This window comes from Scatophagus argus, chromosome 23 (genome assembly GCF_020382885.2).
Source record: "Scatophagus argus isolate fScaArg1 chromosome 23, fScaArg1.pri, whole genome shotgun sequence".
Lineage (NCBI taxonomy): Eukaryota > Metazoa > Chordata > Actinopteri > Scatophagidae > Scatophagus > Scatophagus argus.
The window spans coordinates 2059740-2073087 of NC_058515.1; the positions used below are offsets into that span (position 1 = coordinate 2059740).

The 13348-nt window shown below is 40.5% G+C and overlaps 1 protein-coding gene across 27 annotated transcripts in view; it reads left to right on the plus strand.

The window, feature by feature from the left end:
* The window catches only part of ank2b (ankyrin 2b, neuronal), a 157841-nt gene that overhangs the window by 68882 nt on the left and 75611 nt on the right, over positions 1 to 13348 (plus strand). For 8 of the 27 annotated variants that reach the window (XM_046380261.1, XM_046380274.1, XM_046380266.1 and 5 more), the window contains exon 1: positions 11360 to 11849. The exons of 3 other annotated variants lie outside the window; for them this stretch is intronic. In XM_046380261.1, the coding sequence (XP_046236217.1) occupies positions 11709 to 11849 (141 nt within the window). In that variant the 5' untranslated portion in view covers positions 11360 to 11708. Of the gene's footprint in view, positions 1 to 11359; positions 11850 to 13348 lie in introns of those variants that run through there. 16 more of the 27 variants (XM_046380285.1, XM_046380275.1, XM_046380279.1 and 13 more) reach the window with 6 other exon arrangements.

Consider the following 13348-nt stretch of genomic DNA (forward strand, 5'->3'; position numbering starts at 1 on the left):
GTCACAGAGAGAGAGAGAGAGAGAGAGAGAGAGAGAGCAAGGGGAAAGAGGGAGAGGACAGTCATACTGAAGGGGTAAATGCGATTGATAAAATGTTTAACAATCCAGTGTAATCAAAGATGATAAAATGTTGCCTACTTGCAGTCTTTCTGGGTGTATTACACCTGCAAAACGACATGGTGTTGGTGCGCTTGTCAAGGTTGTACTGCAGTGCTTCAGCAAGTGCGAGGGAAGAGAGGAGAATCTTAAGACTTCATTGAAATGCATGAAGCAGAGTCCTACTTTAGACCTGTCTGATTACAAAAGGAGTGCAAGGTGCAGGAAAAACAGACTAAATAAAATGGTTCTTTATCACCTCAATCTGTAATGACGGCATAGATTACACTGTGAAAGCTACACGAGCCAAGCAAGCCAGTTAACTTAATTCCTCTGTGCTCCACCACATTTGTGAGTTTTAACTTTAGTAATGAGATAGTGATATCCCATGGTAGTGATAATGTTGTTTTAGTTGCTTGTCTACGTTGCCTGTTCACCAAATTGTGTATATATGTCAGTACAGAAAGAGTGGCAGTTCGGTTTACCACAGCAGGTGATACTTTGATTATACTGTAGTTGTATTACATGAGTAAAGAAGGAATCAGTTTCAAACACTGACTGTACGGTTGTTGTTTTCTTCTGTTCCTGGGCTCTCTCCCTCACCATTTTTTGTCAGTGTCTCTTCTGTGACCTAATACCTATCTAACACCATTTCTACACCAAAAGCAGGTAAACCTGTTGAAAACAGATTGCATTCAGAAGATGTTGAATCTTACTTCCAAAGTCTTAATCAATAATACTCTGAATTAAACACATTATCCCAGATTTGATGATGGAAATTGCTAAAGAGTGAGCCATCTCGTTTCCTTCCCATCTTTGTTGAAGAAGAGGAATCAGCTTTATTGACAGTATATATATTTTTGCATACACACACTGAATTTGTCTTCTGCATTTGACCCATCCTTAGTTGAACACACACATGCAACACTTGGCAAATTACATGCAGTGAAACACACACAGGAGAAGTGGGCAGCATCGAGCGCCCGGGGAGCATATTGGGGGGCAAGTGCCTTGCTCAAGGGCACATCAGCCGGCTAATAGAGGGGGGGAGCATGTTACGCATGCACAGTACCAAACAGGTACTAACATGGAGGCCAGGGAAAATGTTCCAGTGATTACTTTTACTTATACTTTTGCTCCTTTACTTCAGTTCCTCTCTTCAAAACTGAACAATAAAGTGCTGCATGAACAAACGTAGAAGGGAATCTATTGGTATGTGCCAACATCCTTAAATTAGTGCACATCATAGCAATACTAGCCTGTGCACCCTGGTGTCATGTTACCATCACAACTGCTTGAAGCTGGAGCCAATAAATACCTGTGACTACTGCAGACTCATTTAACATGCAAGCGAATGCTTATTGTTCCTATTAGTAGGTGCTTGTGTGTTTTGTTGTCCAGTGTGAAAGGCTGTGAATGATTAGCAGATCTAATACCATGTCTCATATGTCGAAAAGAAACACAATGATGGTGGTATAGAAAAGATGTATCATACAAATCCTGCTATCAAGAAATGCAGGTGCAAAACAATGACCAGAAAATCTCTACATCAGCATGACTGCAGACAAAAGTGACTTCTCACACAGAGGCAGTTGCCATGGCAACAGTGTCAGCTGTCGAACTGAAAACTTATTGTACAAACTTGTTTGGCTCTCACATTTCGTAGTTAATTACTTGATTGACCCGCCCAGAGGAGCTGTTACGAAGCCTCAGCCGGAGCCTAATTGAAAAGAACTGAACAATTACACAATTCACCTCCCTTAATCTTCCCCATCTCTCTGGCTTCTTGTTGTTTCTGGCTCAGTCTCTAAAATATAACAGCAGAATGATGGACTACTGCTAATCCACAGCAGTAGTCCACAGTGTTGTAGTAATCCATTTTCCATTTTCGTCATGGTTGTTTGTATGGCCATTTGTGTTTCAACACAGTGCATTTCAGTCTTAGCCTCTTCAAAGTATTAGTTGTTCTGAGTAAATGGAACATTATTTAGAGCTTTTTCTGTTATTAGGCTTGATACCAGGTTTGTGGACATGATGCATATTAAAATAAGAGTACAAAAATTTTATTCCACATGCTTTTAAGAGTGTTTGTGAGACCCATTAGAACACCTGTGGTTGTCCAAGCGGTTATTCTGTCTCTACACACTTTTCTACCACCAAAACACTGACTGACTGGAGTGTTTCACATGTAAAACACATACTTACACTAGGTAATCATTTCTCATAACCTGGAATGCAGGATGAAAAGATGCTCTTACATATGGCTCAAATCTTCCGAAGGTGAAAGCCGTTTGTAAATAGAATAGGATATCTTTAGTTTATTATCATCTGTAGTTGGCATGATGGTGCAGTGGTTAGCACTGCCGCCTTATAGCAAAAGGGTTTCAGGTTCGAATCCCGGTCTGGGCCCTTCTGTGTGGAGTTTACATGTTCTGCGTGATTTGTCTGCCTTTGTATGTCGGCCCTGCGGGTGACCAGTCCAGGGTGTCCAGTCCCTGCCTCTTGGCCGTAGTCAGCTGGAATAGGCTCCAACCCCCCCCCCGCAACTCTGACAGATAAAGCGGTATAGAAAATGGATGGATATGAAACAAATGTGGAGTTAATAAATGATCAAATTTATTTTTAAAAGAAACACAGAACTTATTAAGACAGAATTTTGTAAAAACAAACAAAAAAACTCAGTGTCTCAGTTGTCTCAGTCTTTTTTCCTGAGGTCTTTGTGTTCTCAAGCCACTACTCCAACACTTGGTCACACAACCACAACTTTTGCTTCCTGTCAAAGTAGGAATCTCATTAGTTGAATGTTGTTCACAAAGACTGGTGAAAAATTTTATAGTACACTGATACAGCTTGCACAGACTCTGTCTCCATTGAAAATAATGGGCACATTGCAGTAAAACACACAAAAGTCATAATCAAGTGAGTTGGATTAATGGCTTCCACAGGAAAATGTATGGTTCTACTTCCACCAAGCTAATTCCATCTGGGTTGGTTTGGATGCTCTACCCTCCCACCTTTCCGTTACACTGTTTAGCTGTCCTGCTGGCAAAACCACTCTCCTGTCCCTTTTTACATCTAATCTCAAGCCACAGCTGGGTGCTCAGCTGATGTAATTTCCAGGGAAATGTTTGTGGTGGAGACGTTAATCACTGCCTTAACACCATCCACCACCACCCCCCGCCACCTTCTTTCCATCTATCTATGAATCTTGGAGATTTATACAGATATGTTCGCATCATTTTACTGTATTTCAGTCATTATACTACAGTAACCTTTTCTGCTAACTGCATTTTCATCCTGTACTGAACACCACAGAGTTAAACTACAAACATACAAGTGTTTTATTTGTCCTAGAAAAACAGTTTTTATCACTGATCAAGAAAGGTTTACTCTCAGATTGGTGCTGCAGAAAGCAAAACAGGTCACGTTTTCTAAAGATGTCCACTGCCTGCATGATGCCCCCACCTCAATATGCTCGCTTAAGCTACACACACACTCGCACACATGCACGCATGCACATACCACACACGGATGTTAAGCATGCACCACTGTTGGATACTGAACTGGGATTGGCAAAATCCAGGATTAGAGCATTTCTAATCTGGTTGCCGTGGCACTATGGAACACTGTAGTTCAGGAGAGATACCAATCCTATTGCCATGGCAGCCAAGAGAGGAAGAATCCACTAGAGAGTAGCAGCAGGGTCTGCCTTGGCTGTGCAGAGATGGACTACCACTGCACTATGGCAGTGTAATGGGAAGATTACAAACAGGAGCTAGTCTTCGTAAATTATGTTGAAGTTTGAGTGCACCTGCAACTTGATGGTCTGTTTGCTACGTCTTCGGCCTGTCCTTATTCTTGCGTGCCTTTCGGTTTATTAATCAAAACAGTTATTGTTGACAATTCGGGCTTCTATGAGCTCTTGACAGATTCAATCTGAAAAACTGAATTCTGTTAATCTGATGATTTATTGATGTTAAATTGCAGCAGATAAGAGCAGTGGATGTGTCAGATGCTTTCGTCACAGTGTTGTGATCCAAAGTTAGAAGTACGCTACAGTATGGAGCATGAATGTCTGGCTTAGTAATGCAAGGGGAAAGGTCACCCAAAGGAGCTTAACATGAGAGCAAACCCTTCCTGGAAGCTATCTGCCCCAACGTCTTTTCTCAGAAGTAAAGATTTAGATACTTTAGGTCTTAATGAACTGTGCTCACTTGTAGGTAAAGTCAGACAAAAATCGTCTTGTGTAATTGGAAAAATTTCCTTTTGATCTGGTTGTGTAAAATATTAAGTCTAAAACACATTACAATCTCAAGTAATACCCACAAACTAATGTTGCATCATTTTAAATTAGCCAGCAGATGTCCTTATCTTCCATGTATTTTTCAACATAAGTTTGCAATATCTTGGTATCAAAATGGCAGCTGACACCACACTTGACCCATGAAGAGATTCCGTTTCCTGTCCACAGATTACGGTGGCCAGTAAGAGTCTGCGATAAAAGGAAGTGTCTGCTCCTTTTTTTGCGTAAAGGTAGTCACAACTGATTTTTCTGTGGACTGGCAATTCATATAGCCAGTGAAATTCCAAAAATGGCCATATGTGCATTTAATGGGTTCTATAAAACCACAACAAGAAAAATATGTAAATAAATTACTCTCTGTGCACTTGTTCGATTGCATTAGGGAATAAGTATAATCTGTTTATGCTTCAGTTTCTCAAAAGCAGGGGTTTAGATGTCACTGAATGGTCTTTGTTCAGCGCTGTGATCCATTCCATTTTCCAGCTAACACTTATTATAATCTGCAGGAATCTGCAGGTAGATAAGAAACCTTATACTGCCTGGCTCAGGCCAATCATTCAGAGCAGAGTTGTGTTTGTGTCTAGCTGATAAATGTAAGTCCAAGATTCAGTCTTCTTGTAGCTCTGTTTTGGTCTCCATGGACTCCTGAGCAAAATATCTGGCTCAGGATAAATAAGAGGTACCAAAACCTTCTTTTGGAGAGCCAAAACTCAAACTTAATGCTCTGCCGGCGCCAAAAGCTAGCGCCTCTTGCACAGATTTGTTAAGATGCAAAATTCTACAAGGATCCCAAGTCCTCTTAAGACCGAACTCTTAGAAACCATGCTATGATGCTAAAGTTGCAAGGTTTGAAACAATGTTATAGTCACACCAGTTCAATTAAACAGCACAAGCGCAGAGAGGCTCACTGAGATTAATTTTCCCTGCTGGGTCCATTCCAGGCACCAGCATTGCTACCTACAAGTGCGTATCAGTGTGTGTTTTCGGATTACTCACTGTTTGTCCTTGAGGGTTTCAAAGAGTCCCTTAAAGACAGAACGAATTGACAAGTGGAGACATTTGGAAGCTCTGTACTTTTTCAAAAAAAGACAATTTAATCAACATTTGTTTTAATTTTTGTACTCATGTATCAGTGACAAATATTCTTCTCACATCAGGAAAATTATTGGATTATTTAATTTCCCTTTCATGTTTTTAATGCAAATCAACTAACTTCCAATCAACAATGAATTAGCATTTTATTTTAAGAAAAAATCAATTTAATAGTGCACTACAGTAAATTAGCACTAGGATAAAGTCAGTGGACTTGCAAGGGATAAGAAATAGTCCAAATAACTGACTTTTAGGCTGCAGTGTACTCCAGAAACACTGGAAACCACCCTTCTAACAAAGGTTACAAAGGTTACTTATTTCACTGTCCCAGTTTGTGATTATTGTCTTATTGTTTGAGACATAGAGATTTTGTTTTGTTTAGAGATATTTGAAATTAGATTCCTCAAAATTTGATTAGAAATATGTGAAATCATTTTTAACGCCAACCACAGGGATCCAGGTCATTGCCTCTGCCTTGTTCCCCTTGTGTCTCTGACCAGCTGTTAGGTACTTTTGTGCCACTGTTATTTTGAAAATAAGATGTGATGCAAATTTAAGGAGGTTCTTGGAGAAAGTAGGACACCAGGACACATCAGGAGTAAACATAATAATAGGACAACAAAAAGGAAGATGCATAAGAACAAAAAAAGTACTGAAGAAAACAAAATTTTATCAAAAAAAATGTTATTTAAGACTGTGTATCATCATAAAATGTATGGAAATTTTGCTACTTGCGTGTCAGAATCAAGTGAAGAAAAGTGATTCCTTAGTCTACATGTATCAAACTCAAAACGACAGGCCAGTTCCCACCCGGGACCTCATTTTACATGGCGTATTCATTTTAAGAGCTTGCAAAGAATGTAATATGCACAATAAAATGCTGCAAAAAAAGTACAGCATCCTTAAATTAGGCTGCATGTCCTAGAATACATCCAGATTTTTTATTTGCCCCACACACTGAAATCGCATCTCTGTAGCGTCTCAATAACATTTAGTCATTTGTCAGCAGTGGTGACGGTTTTGATCCGGATTTCCTATCAGGAAAAATATGTTAATGCAGGTGCAAAGCACACAAATTTGTTGCGATCAGAATGCAAACAGATTGGCCAGATCACATCTGGAGGTTGGTCTGTCTGTCATTGTGAGTAGATCTCAGCTTGGTGCAAATGCATCTATACAGCCCATTAATTTATTATTTAGATATGGATAAGACAGTGCTTTGCTTGAACTTTTTACCCGATGGAGTGGACTGCATAACCAGGAAATAAACCAGGAGGCTAGAAAAATGTTCTGGCATATGCAACATATGACCAATCCTCACTGAACTGAACATGTGCAATGTTTTGATCCAGTATCCAGTTCTTCTGTGCTTTGTGCTATTACAAGCACCAGACAAGTGCTTCCTCTGCAAAGGAAAATTTACAGATTCCATATAGCAACGCCGCTTTAGTGGAGTCTCAAGCCAGATGTCAATGTTATGACATCCAAAAAACTGTGACTGTGATTATCTTTATACTGAATAAGTAATATTAACATCAGCAACATGCCAGTCTTACTAAGGTTTGACATAGGAGAAGCTATATTTTTTTTGCAGGTCTTTTATTTTGTAGCAAAAGAAAAATCCATGCATAAACCTTTTCCAAATCTGTGTTTCCATGGCAACCTGGCCTCCAACTTCTAGAATTCATGTTGTTGTTTTTTTCTCCATTTTTTTCATAATATTTGTGTCTGTTCCTTATGGATAGACCCTTATGGATGTACAAGTCCAGAATTGTGACAGAGTGTTTAATACTGATTAATATCTACATGTGGCAGTAATGTGCTTGACACAGTATGCTGTAATATTAAATCCCAGATTTGTGTTTGCTTGGATAACTGACTACACCCCCTCCTGCGTTAGTCCCTTTTACATGCATGTCCTGTTTGTTCTCTATGTCTGATTTGTGCGTTAGTTCAGCTTTAAGTTAGCATTAGCTATAGCTTGTAATTTTATTTTAGCATCAATAAAAAAAACACTTGAATTATGTAGTCATTCTAGTTTGACTCTGGTACATTTACACTAGGAAACCTAAAGAAATGGTATTTATCTCTTTTGTAATTTCTAAATAAAATGAATACACATTGAAACAGGATGTGTTAAATCCATCATTCACATTTAGCTCATGAATTTTCATATTAAAACATTTCCACTGCTACTAAACCTTTTCATACAGCTACTGTACATACTACATACACACACACACACATCATCACATTTTCCCCCACAGCGGGAACATAATGCAGTACAAGTAGTTTTATCCAATACCCCCTCCTTCTCACAGCCAGCGAGCCATATGGTCGATCACAGATTAAAAGCATTTGTTGTCTATGTCTGCACCGCCCAGTGGATTACCAACCCACGGGGGGGGATGGAAAGGAGGAGTGCTTGGGGAGGAGGGGAGCTGTCCATGGGAGGGGAGATGAAGCAAGAGGAGGGACTGAGAGACTTTAACTTGTGATGAGTTAGACAAAAACGAATATAAACTACAGGTCCACATTTGACCTTTGTCTTTTTAAACGAAACACATACAAACGCACCCTTGACCTTGTCGACTGGCAACCATAATCGGATGAGTGTTTTGGCAGATGATGGCTGTTTAGAGAGGAGACTGGAGGAGTCGTTAAATTAATTACATCCAGGAGAAGGTTAATGAAACTGAAAAGGCTTTCTGGGTGATAAGGCGGTGGAAGGGACCATGTCTGTTTGTGTTTATGTGACCAGTGATGGTACGACACTGAACTGAAGTGGTACTGACTGTGTGTGTGTGTGTGTGTGTGTGTGTGTGCTAGCATTCAGCATGAATGTCCATGTCATTTAGCCAAAAATTGATCCTTAAAATTCAGTAAGGCAAGAGTAATCACGGTTTGAGAGAAAAAATAATTCTTCTTCTTAATTCTTACTTACTTCTTACTTACTAAATGAAGACTTGAATTCATAAGCACTCTTGCTATGGATTTATGTGGTCTGGTGACCAGTAGGTTTTGGTAGCTAATATTAAATTTTAGCAAACTTTATATAAATATTGTTGTGTAACTGAATCAGTGTACTGACTTCACGATTCTTCTACTTGTCGTTCTGCCACATTTATCAGTCTGTGACAGATAAACAATTTAGTGTCACGGTGTAAAACGTTTCTTTGTCATTGGCTCCATGTCCTATTCCACTTCCACAAGAGATCTCTATGACCTGCGCCTGTGTTATAAATGTCCTCGATGTATAGCACAGCTGTCCTTGAAAAAATACAAGTTTTGACTAGCAGTAGGCTGCCTTCTGTGCTTTAAAACATCAGTGCTAATATTTTCAAATGTAAAAACCACAACCCTGTTTAGTATATACTCTTTAAAATAGTTTAGATCTCTCACATGCAATGCACTGTATGTCCTTGTTAAACCAAACTGGAATTCATGTACTTGATGTTGCTGTGAAACATGACCATCTGCTTACACCTCACCCCATCTTGTCTGGCCTGACAAGAGGAGCAGGTCATTCTTCTCACCTTACATCTGCAGTAGAGGACCAGACCACAAAGTTTTACACCGGTTCACAGCTAAAGGTCATATAGAGGCTTGCCTGACAGGCCTTGGTCACGTGCTTATCACTCATATACCCTGTGGTAAGTGCTAAGAAGAAATAGTCAAAATTAGTTTAGATTAGATTAGACAGAATTTATCTGGCTCAGAGGTGTGAGACACTCACACGAGTCCCGCTTTGCCGTGATATTCTTATCATGTACATTACCATTGCATTGTAAATGTTGGTTCAGAAGACTATAATATAAAGTTAGTCATACCTGTTTAATGTGCATTCCAAAGGGCTCTATACTTGGAGTGCATCTTTTTCAATTATACATACATACATGCTTCAATTCAGGAGTGAATGTCCTTACAATGTCTCAGTCCCTAAGACACCCATATATTCAAATAGTCAGTTTTTTTAATACTTTCTTATTAAAAAAAAGAGAGGTGATAAAAGATTTGATCGAGGAATTATTAGACTCTGAGTTAAATGTAGGTATTTTACAAACTAAACTCAAAACAACACTCTTACAAAACCTCCGCTCAGCCAAGTTATACAATACTTCACAGTTAATTAATTCTTTGGTTTTCTCTTGGCTGCAGAATGCAGATCTGAGTTTTGTTTATTATTTGGCAAGAAGTCTCATAAATCATATCTGATTTCTGAGCAAGAAAGGTTTAGCTCTGTTTCTGATTATACAGTATTTTGGTTTCAGTGCTATTTGAGCTACACTATATAGACAAAAGTATTGGGACACCCTACCAAGAAGGACTTTAATGACATCACTTTCTAAGTACACAGGCAGCCACTCTTCTGGAAAAGCTTTCCACGAGATTTTGGATTGTTCCTGTGGGACTCTTTGCCCATTCATGCGGTAGAGCATTTGTGAGGTCAGGCGCTGATGTTGGATGAAAAGGCCTGGCTTGCAATCTTCATTCAATGTGGCCCAGTCAAATTCTTCCACACCAAATTCTTCCAATTTTTTCCAATGTTTTCATGGACTTTGCTTTGTACATTGGGGAACAGTCATGCAGGAATGGAAAAGGGCCTTCCTTAAACTGTTTCCACAGAGTTGGGAGCATAGCATTGTCCAAAATGTCTTGGTATGCTGAAGCACCAAGTTTTCCTTTCACTAGAAGTAAGGGACCTAGCTCCGCTATTGAAAAACAGTCCCATCCCAATACTTTTGTCTGCATAGTGTATGGAGAACTAGTTGGAGAACCTGTTTAAATGGTGTTCAAGTTCTGCTCATAAAGCATTTTTTCAACTAAAAAGCTCAATGTAATTTTGTCAGATCTAGTAAGTGTGATTGGCATGTGCTCATTTATTCAGTTTCTATTCATTAATTCCGAGAGAACTCCAAAGTTGCTTTCTCATGTGGTTTCTGTAACTCCCAACAAAGAGAAGTCTTTCTCCCTACGCTAAGATATTCAGTGAATGAGTAGTGTTTCGGTGATATTTTCCACAGTGAAACTATTGTCTAAGTCATGACGTAGAAGACTGCAAAGAGAATGGAGAAAGTTACCTCCCTGTTGCCATCAAACAAGGACATATACATGCACATGGTTTTAATGCAACATACACATGATAAGACATGTACTGACATGTAGAGGCAGCAGAGACCTTATGTCTGAGGCTTTAATTGAACAGCATACCATTAATTCTTTGAACCAATCTATTGTCATGAAAAGGTCTGTGTGACTTTAATTTGCATTCAGTCCAACTAAATCGATACCTCTCTGCTCCGGGCTACAGTCTGACACAGATCTGCATTAGCAAAACACCATGCCTGTTTCAATTAAACAGTTCGGGACATGTGATCACAGTGCTAAAGAAAGGTCCCTTTGGAGACTGGACTAAGGCAAAAAGCCTTGCGGCATTTGTTGGTCAACACAACACTGTCTTGAGCAGGGGTGTAATTGATGGATAATGGATCTCATCATGGTTCTCAGTGGAGCGCTTTTGTGTCTCTTATTTGGAAAATAAAGCGGGTGGTTTAACAAACCTGCGTACTATCTACAGATGCACCGGGTGAAATTTCCTTGGCCGGTTCTGATTTCCGATTTTTTTGTAAATGTGACCTTCCGATATGGTAGTCCCCCGCGGTTTACTTTGGCCTTACATTTATCAGGAATTACAAGCATTGTGTCTTATTCGCTCACAGTGAAGAACTTGTTAGGATGTGGCTGTGTGTACGACATGTAAGCCTCATATCAATCCATGCTTACTGTGTCTCTCATGCCCCCCCTCCTGTTTTGCCACCCTATGCTGACCACCCTCTCCCTGCTCTCTCTCTCTCTCCCTCTCTCTACATGCATAGCTAGGCTGGTGGGTGTAAAAATAGCCTGTTTGGTGGAGTGGGGAGGGGGTGTTGGTCAATGGTCAGAGTTGGAATTAGCAATGAGGAAGCGCAAGCACTGGGCTGGCAGCAGACACAGTACACAGGTCTAGTCAAATGGTGCAACACGGGACGGGAGTGCTGAGGCTGAGGCCACAGGGACGTGAAGTTTGGCTGAACTGATGGGGTCACCTTTCTGGATGGTAGCCCATAAGTTTTTAAGGGGCAGGGTGGGGGGACAGGGAAAGGATTATCAAAGTCATCAGATGCACTCACTGAGATTCCTTTAGGTTCTTATAGGATAGATTTGTAAACCTTGCACCATGGGCAACACAGCGATATGTAAGGTGTGTGGCACAGACAAGGGCCTGAGGACCACTGGGAGCCAGTCAAACCTGAACCAGTATGCTTTGCCAGACTACTACTGTGTGGAACATTTTCCTGTGCAGCCTCCACTGATGCTGGTAAGAGCCCACACTGGCAAGTCCGCCACTCCTGAAGTGTTCTTGTTTGGGGTATTTTAGAAGATTTTTACAGATGTGAATTTTTTTTAAAGCAGGAACTCTGAAGCGCTTTAAAGTCAGTATCAGCTCTTGCTTTTAAATTCTCAGTTATTTTTATATTGGTCAGAGTATGGATGGTAGGACTGTTCTTTGTATCTATCACTGACAAGCTGCTTGCACTTTTTTGTTTCTCACATGGGATACTTTTGGTTTGAGCTGATACATTTTTCTATTTTTCATTAAAGTACTCATTTTTACCTTGTAATAAGTGTTAAAAGCATGTCGACTAATGGTTCAGGTGTTTAGGGTTTGAGCTGTTTATTTGGAGGTGATTTGTGTATTAGTGTTCATTTGCATGCATGTCGGCTGTTGTTACCTCTCCTCTTCCTTCAAAGGCCAGTGTGACATTTTTGTTCCTAAAGAATCCCTACACAGCAGCATGAGGATTCGTGCAGCTAATTTAAAACGTGGTGCAATGACTTTAGCAGTATGTTGCTGCTGCTGGGAATACCAGACAAAAAAAAATCTCTCATTTAATCTGGTGCTGAATGTTTATGTGTGGCTTGTCCATATTTTGTTTGTTTTTAAATTGGGTTTCTTGAATTGACACTTTTCAAACAGTGTTTGACTGGCCTTAATGCCTTGTTTATATGGTAGTGGAATTCCGTTTTTTTCAACCTGCCATGTATTTACATAAGTGGTGAAAGTTTTGGAATTGGTCCAGTAGTTCACCTCAGTCTGCAACCTCGACAAGGCCTTAGTGGCTGAAGTAATCCTTTGGGGCAGCTCTAAGTTGTCAAAGTTACATCTGCTTACTTTTGTTTTCCAAACTCAAGTCTCCCGGGTGAAAGCGGTTGGTGTGTGTGACTCGGCGGTCAACCCCAACCTTCACCGTTCTCGGACTTGGACTTTCTCGCTCTGTATACAACATAAAGTTGAGCAGTTGCTCTGATTGGCTCATAATGACACCAATTAATTTACATTGGAGCTAGTTTAAAGTACGGTCTGTCTCATTCATATGCTAAAGGAGTGTAGTAGGACATGACAAAACAGAATTTGTTACCCTGGATTTGCCAACATGTTACTCATATCATTTTTTGGACTTGCAGTGTAAATAGTGTGTGAATCAACCCTTTCATACACTGGGGTAAACTCCAACATGCCGGCAGAGAGCCTGGGGGGCTTTAAGTAACCCCACACCTGCCCTGCGTCTCTCACCCTCACACACAAACTCAGGTCCCTTCCCCACCAGTGAGGTGACATTCCATGTCCCAAAAGCTAGCTTCAGGAACCAGATCTGACCGCCAAGGTCCTTGCCTTTGACTGTTGCCCGATCCACACTGCACCAGAGCTCTCTGACTCTTCCTGTGGGTGGTGGGCCCACTGGAGGACAGACCCATGTCTCTGCTTCAGACTGGGCAAAGGCCCGGCAACCAGGCACTTGCCAATGGGCCCCTTCC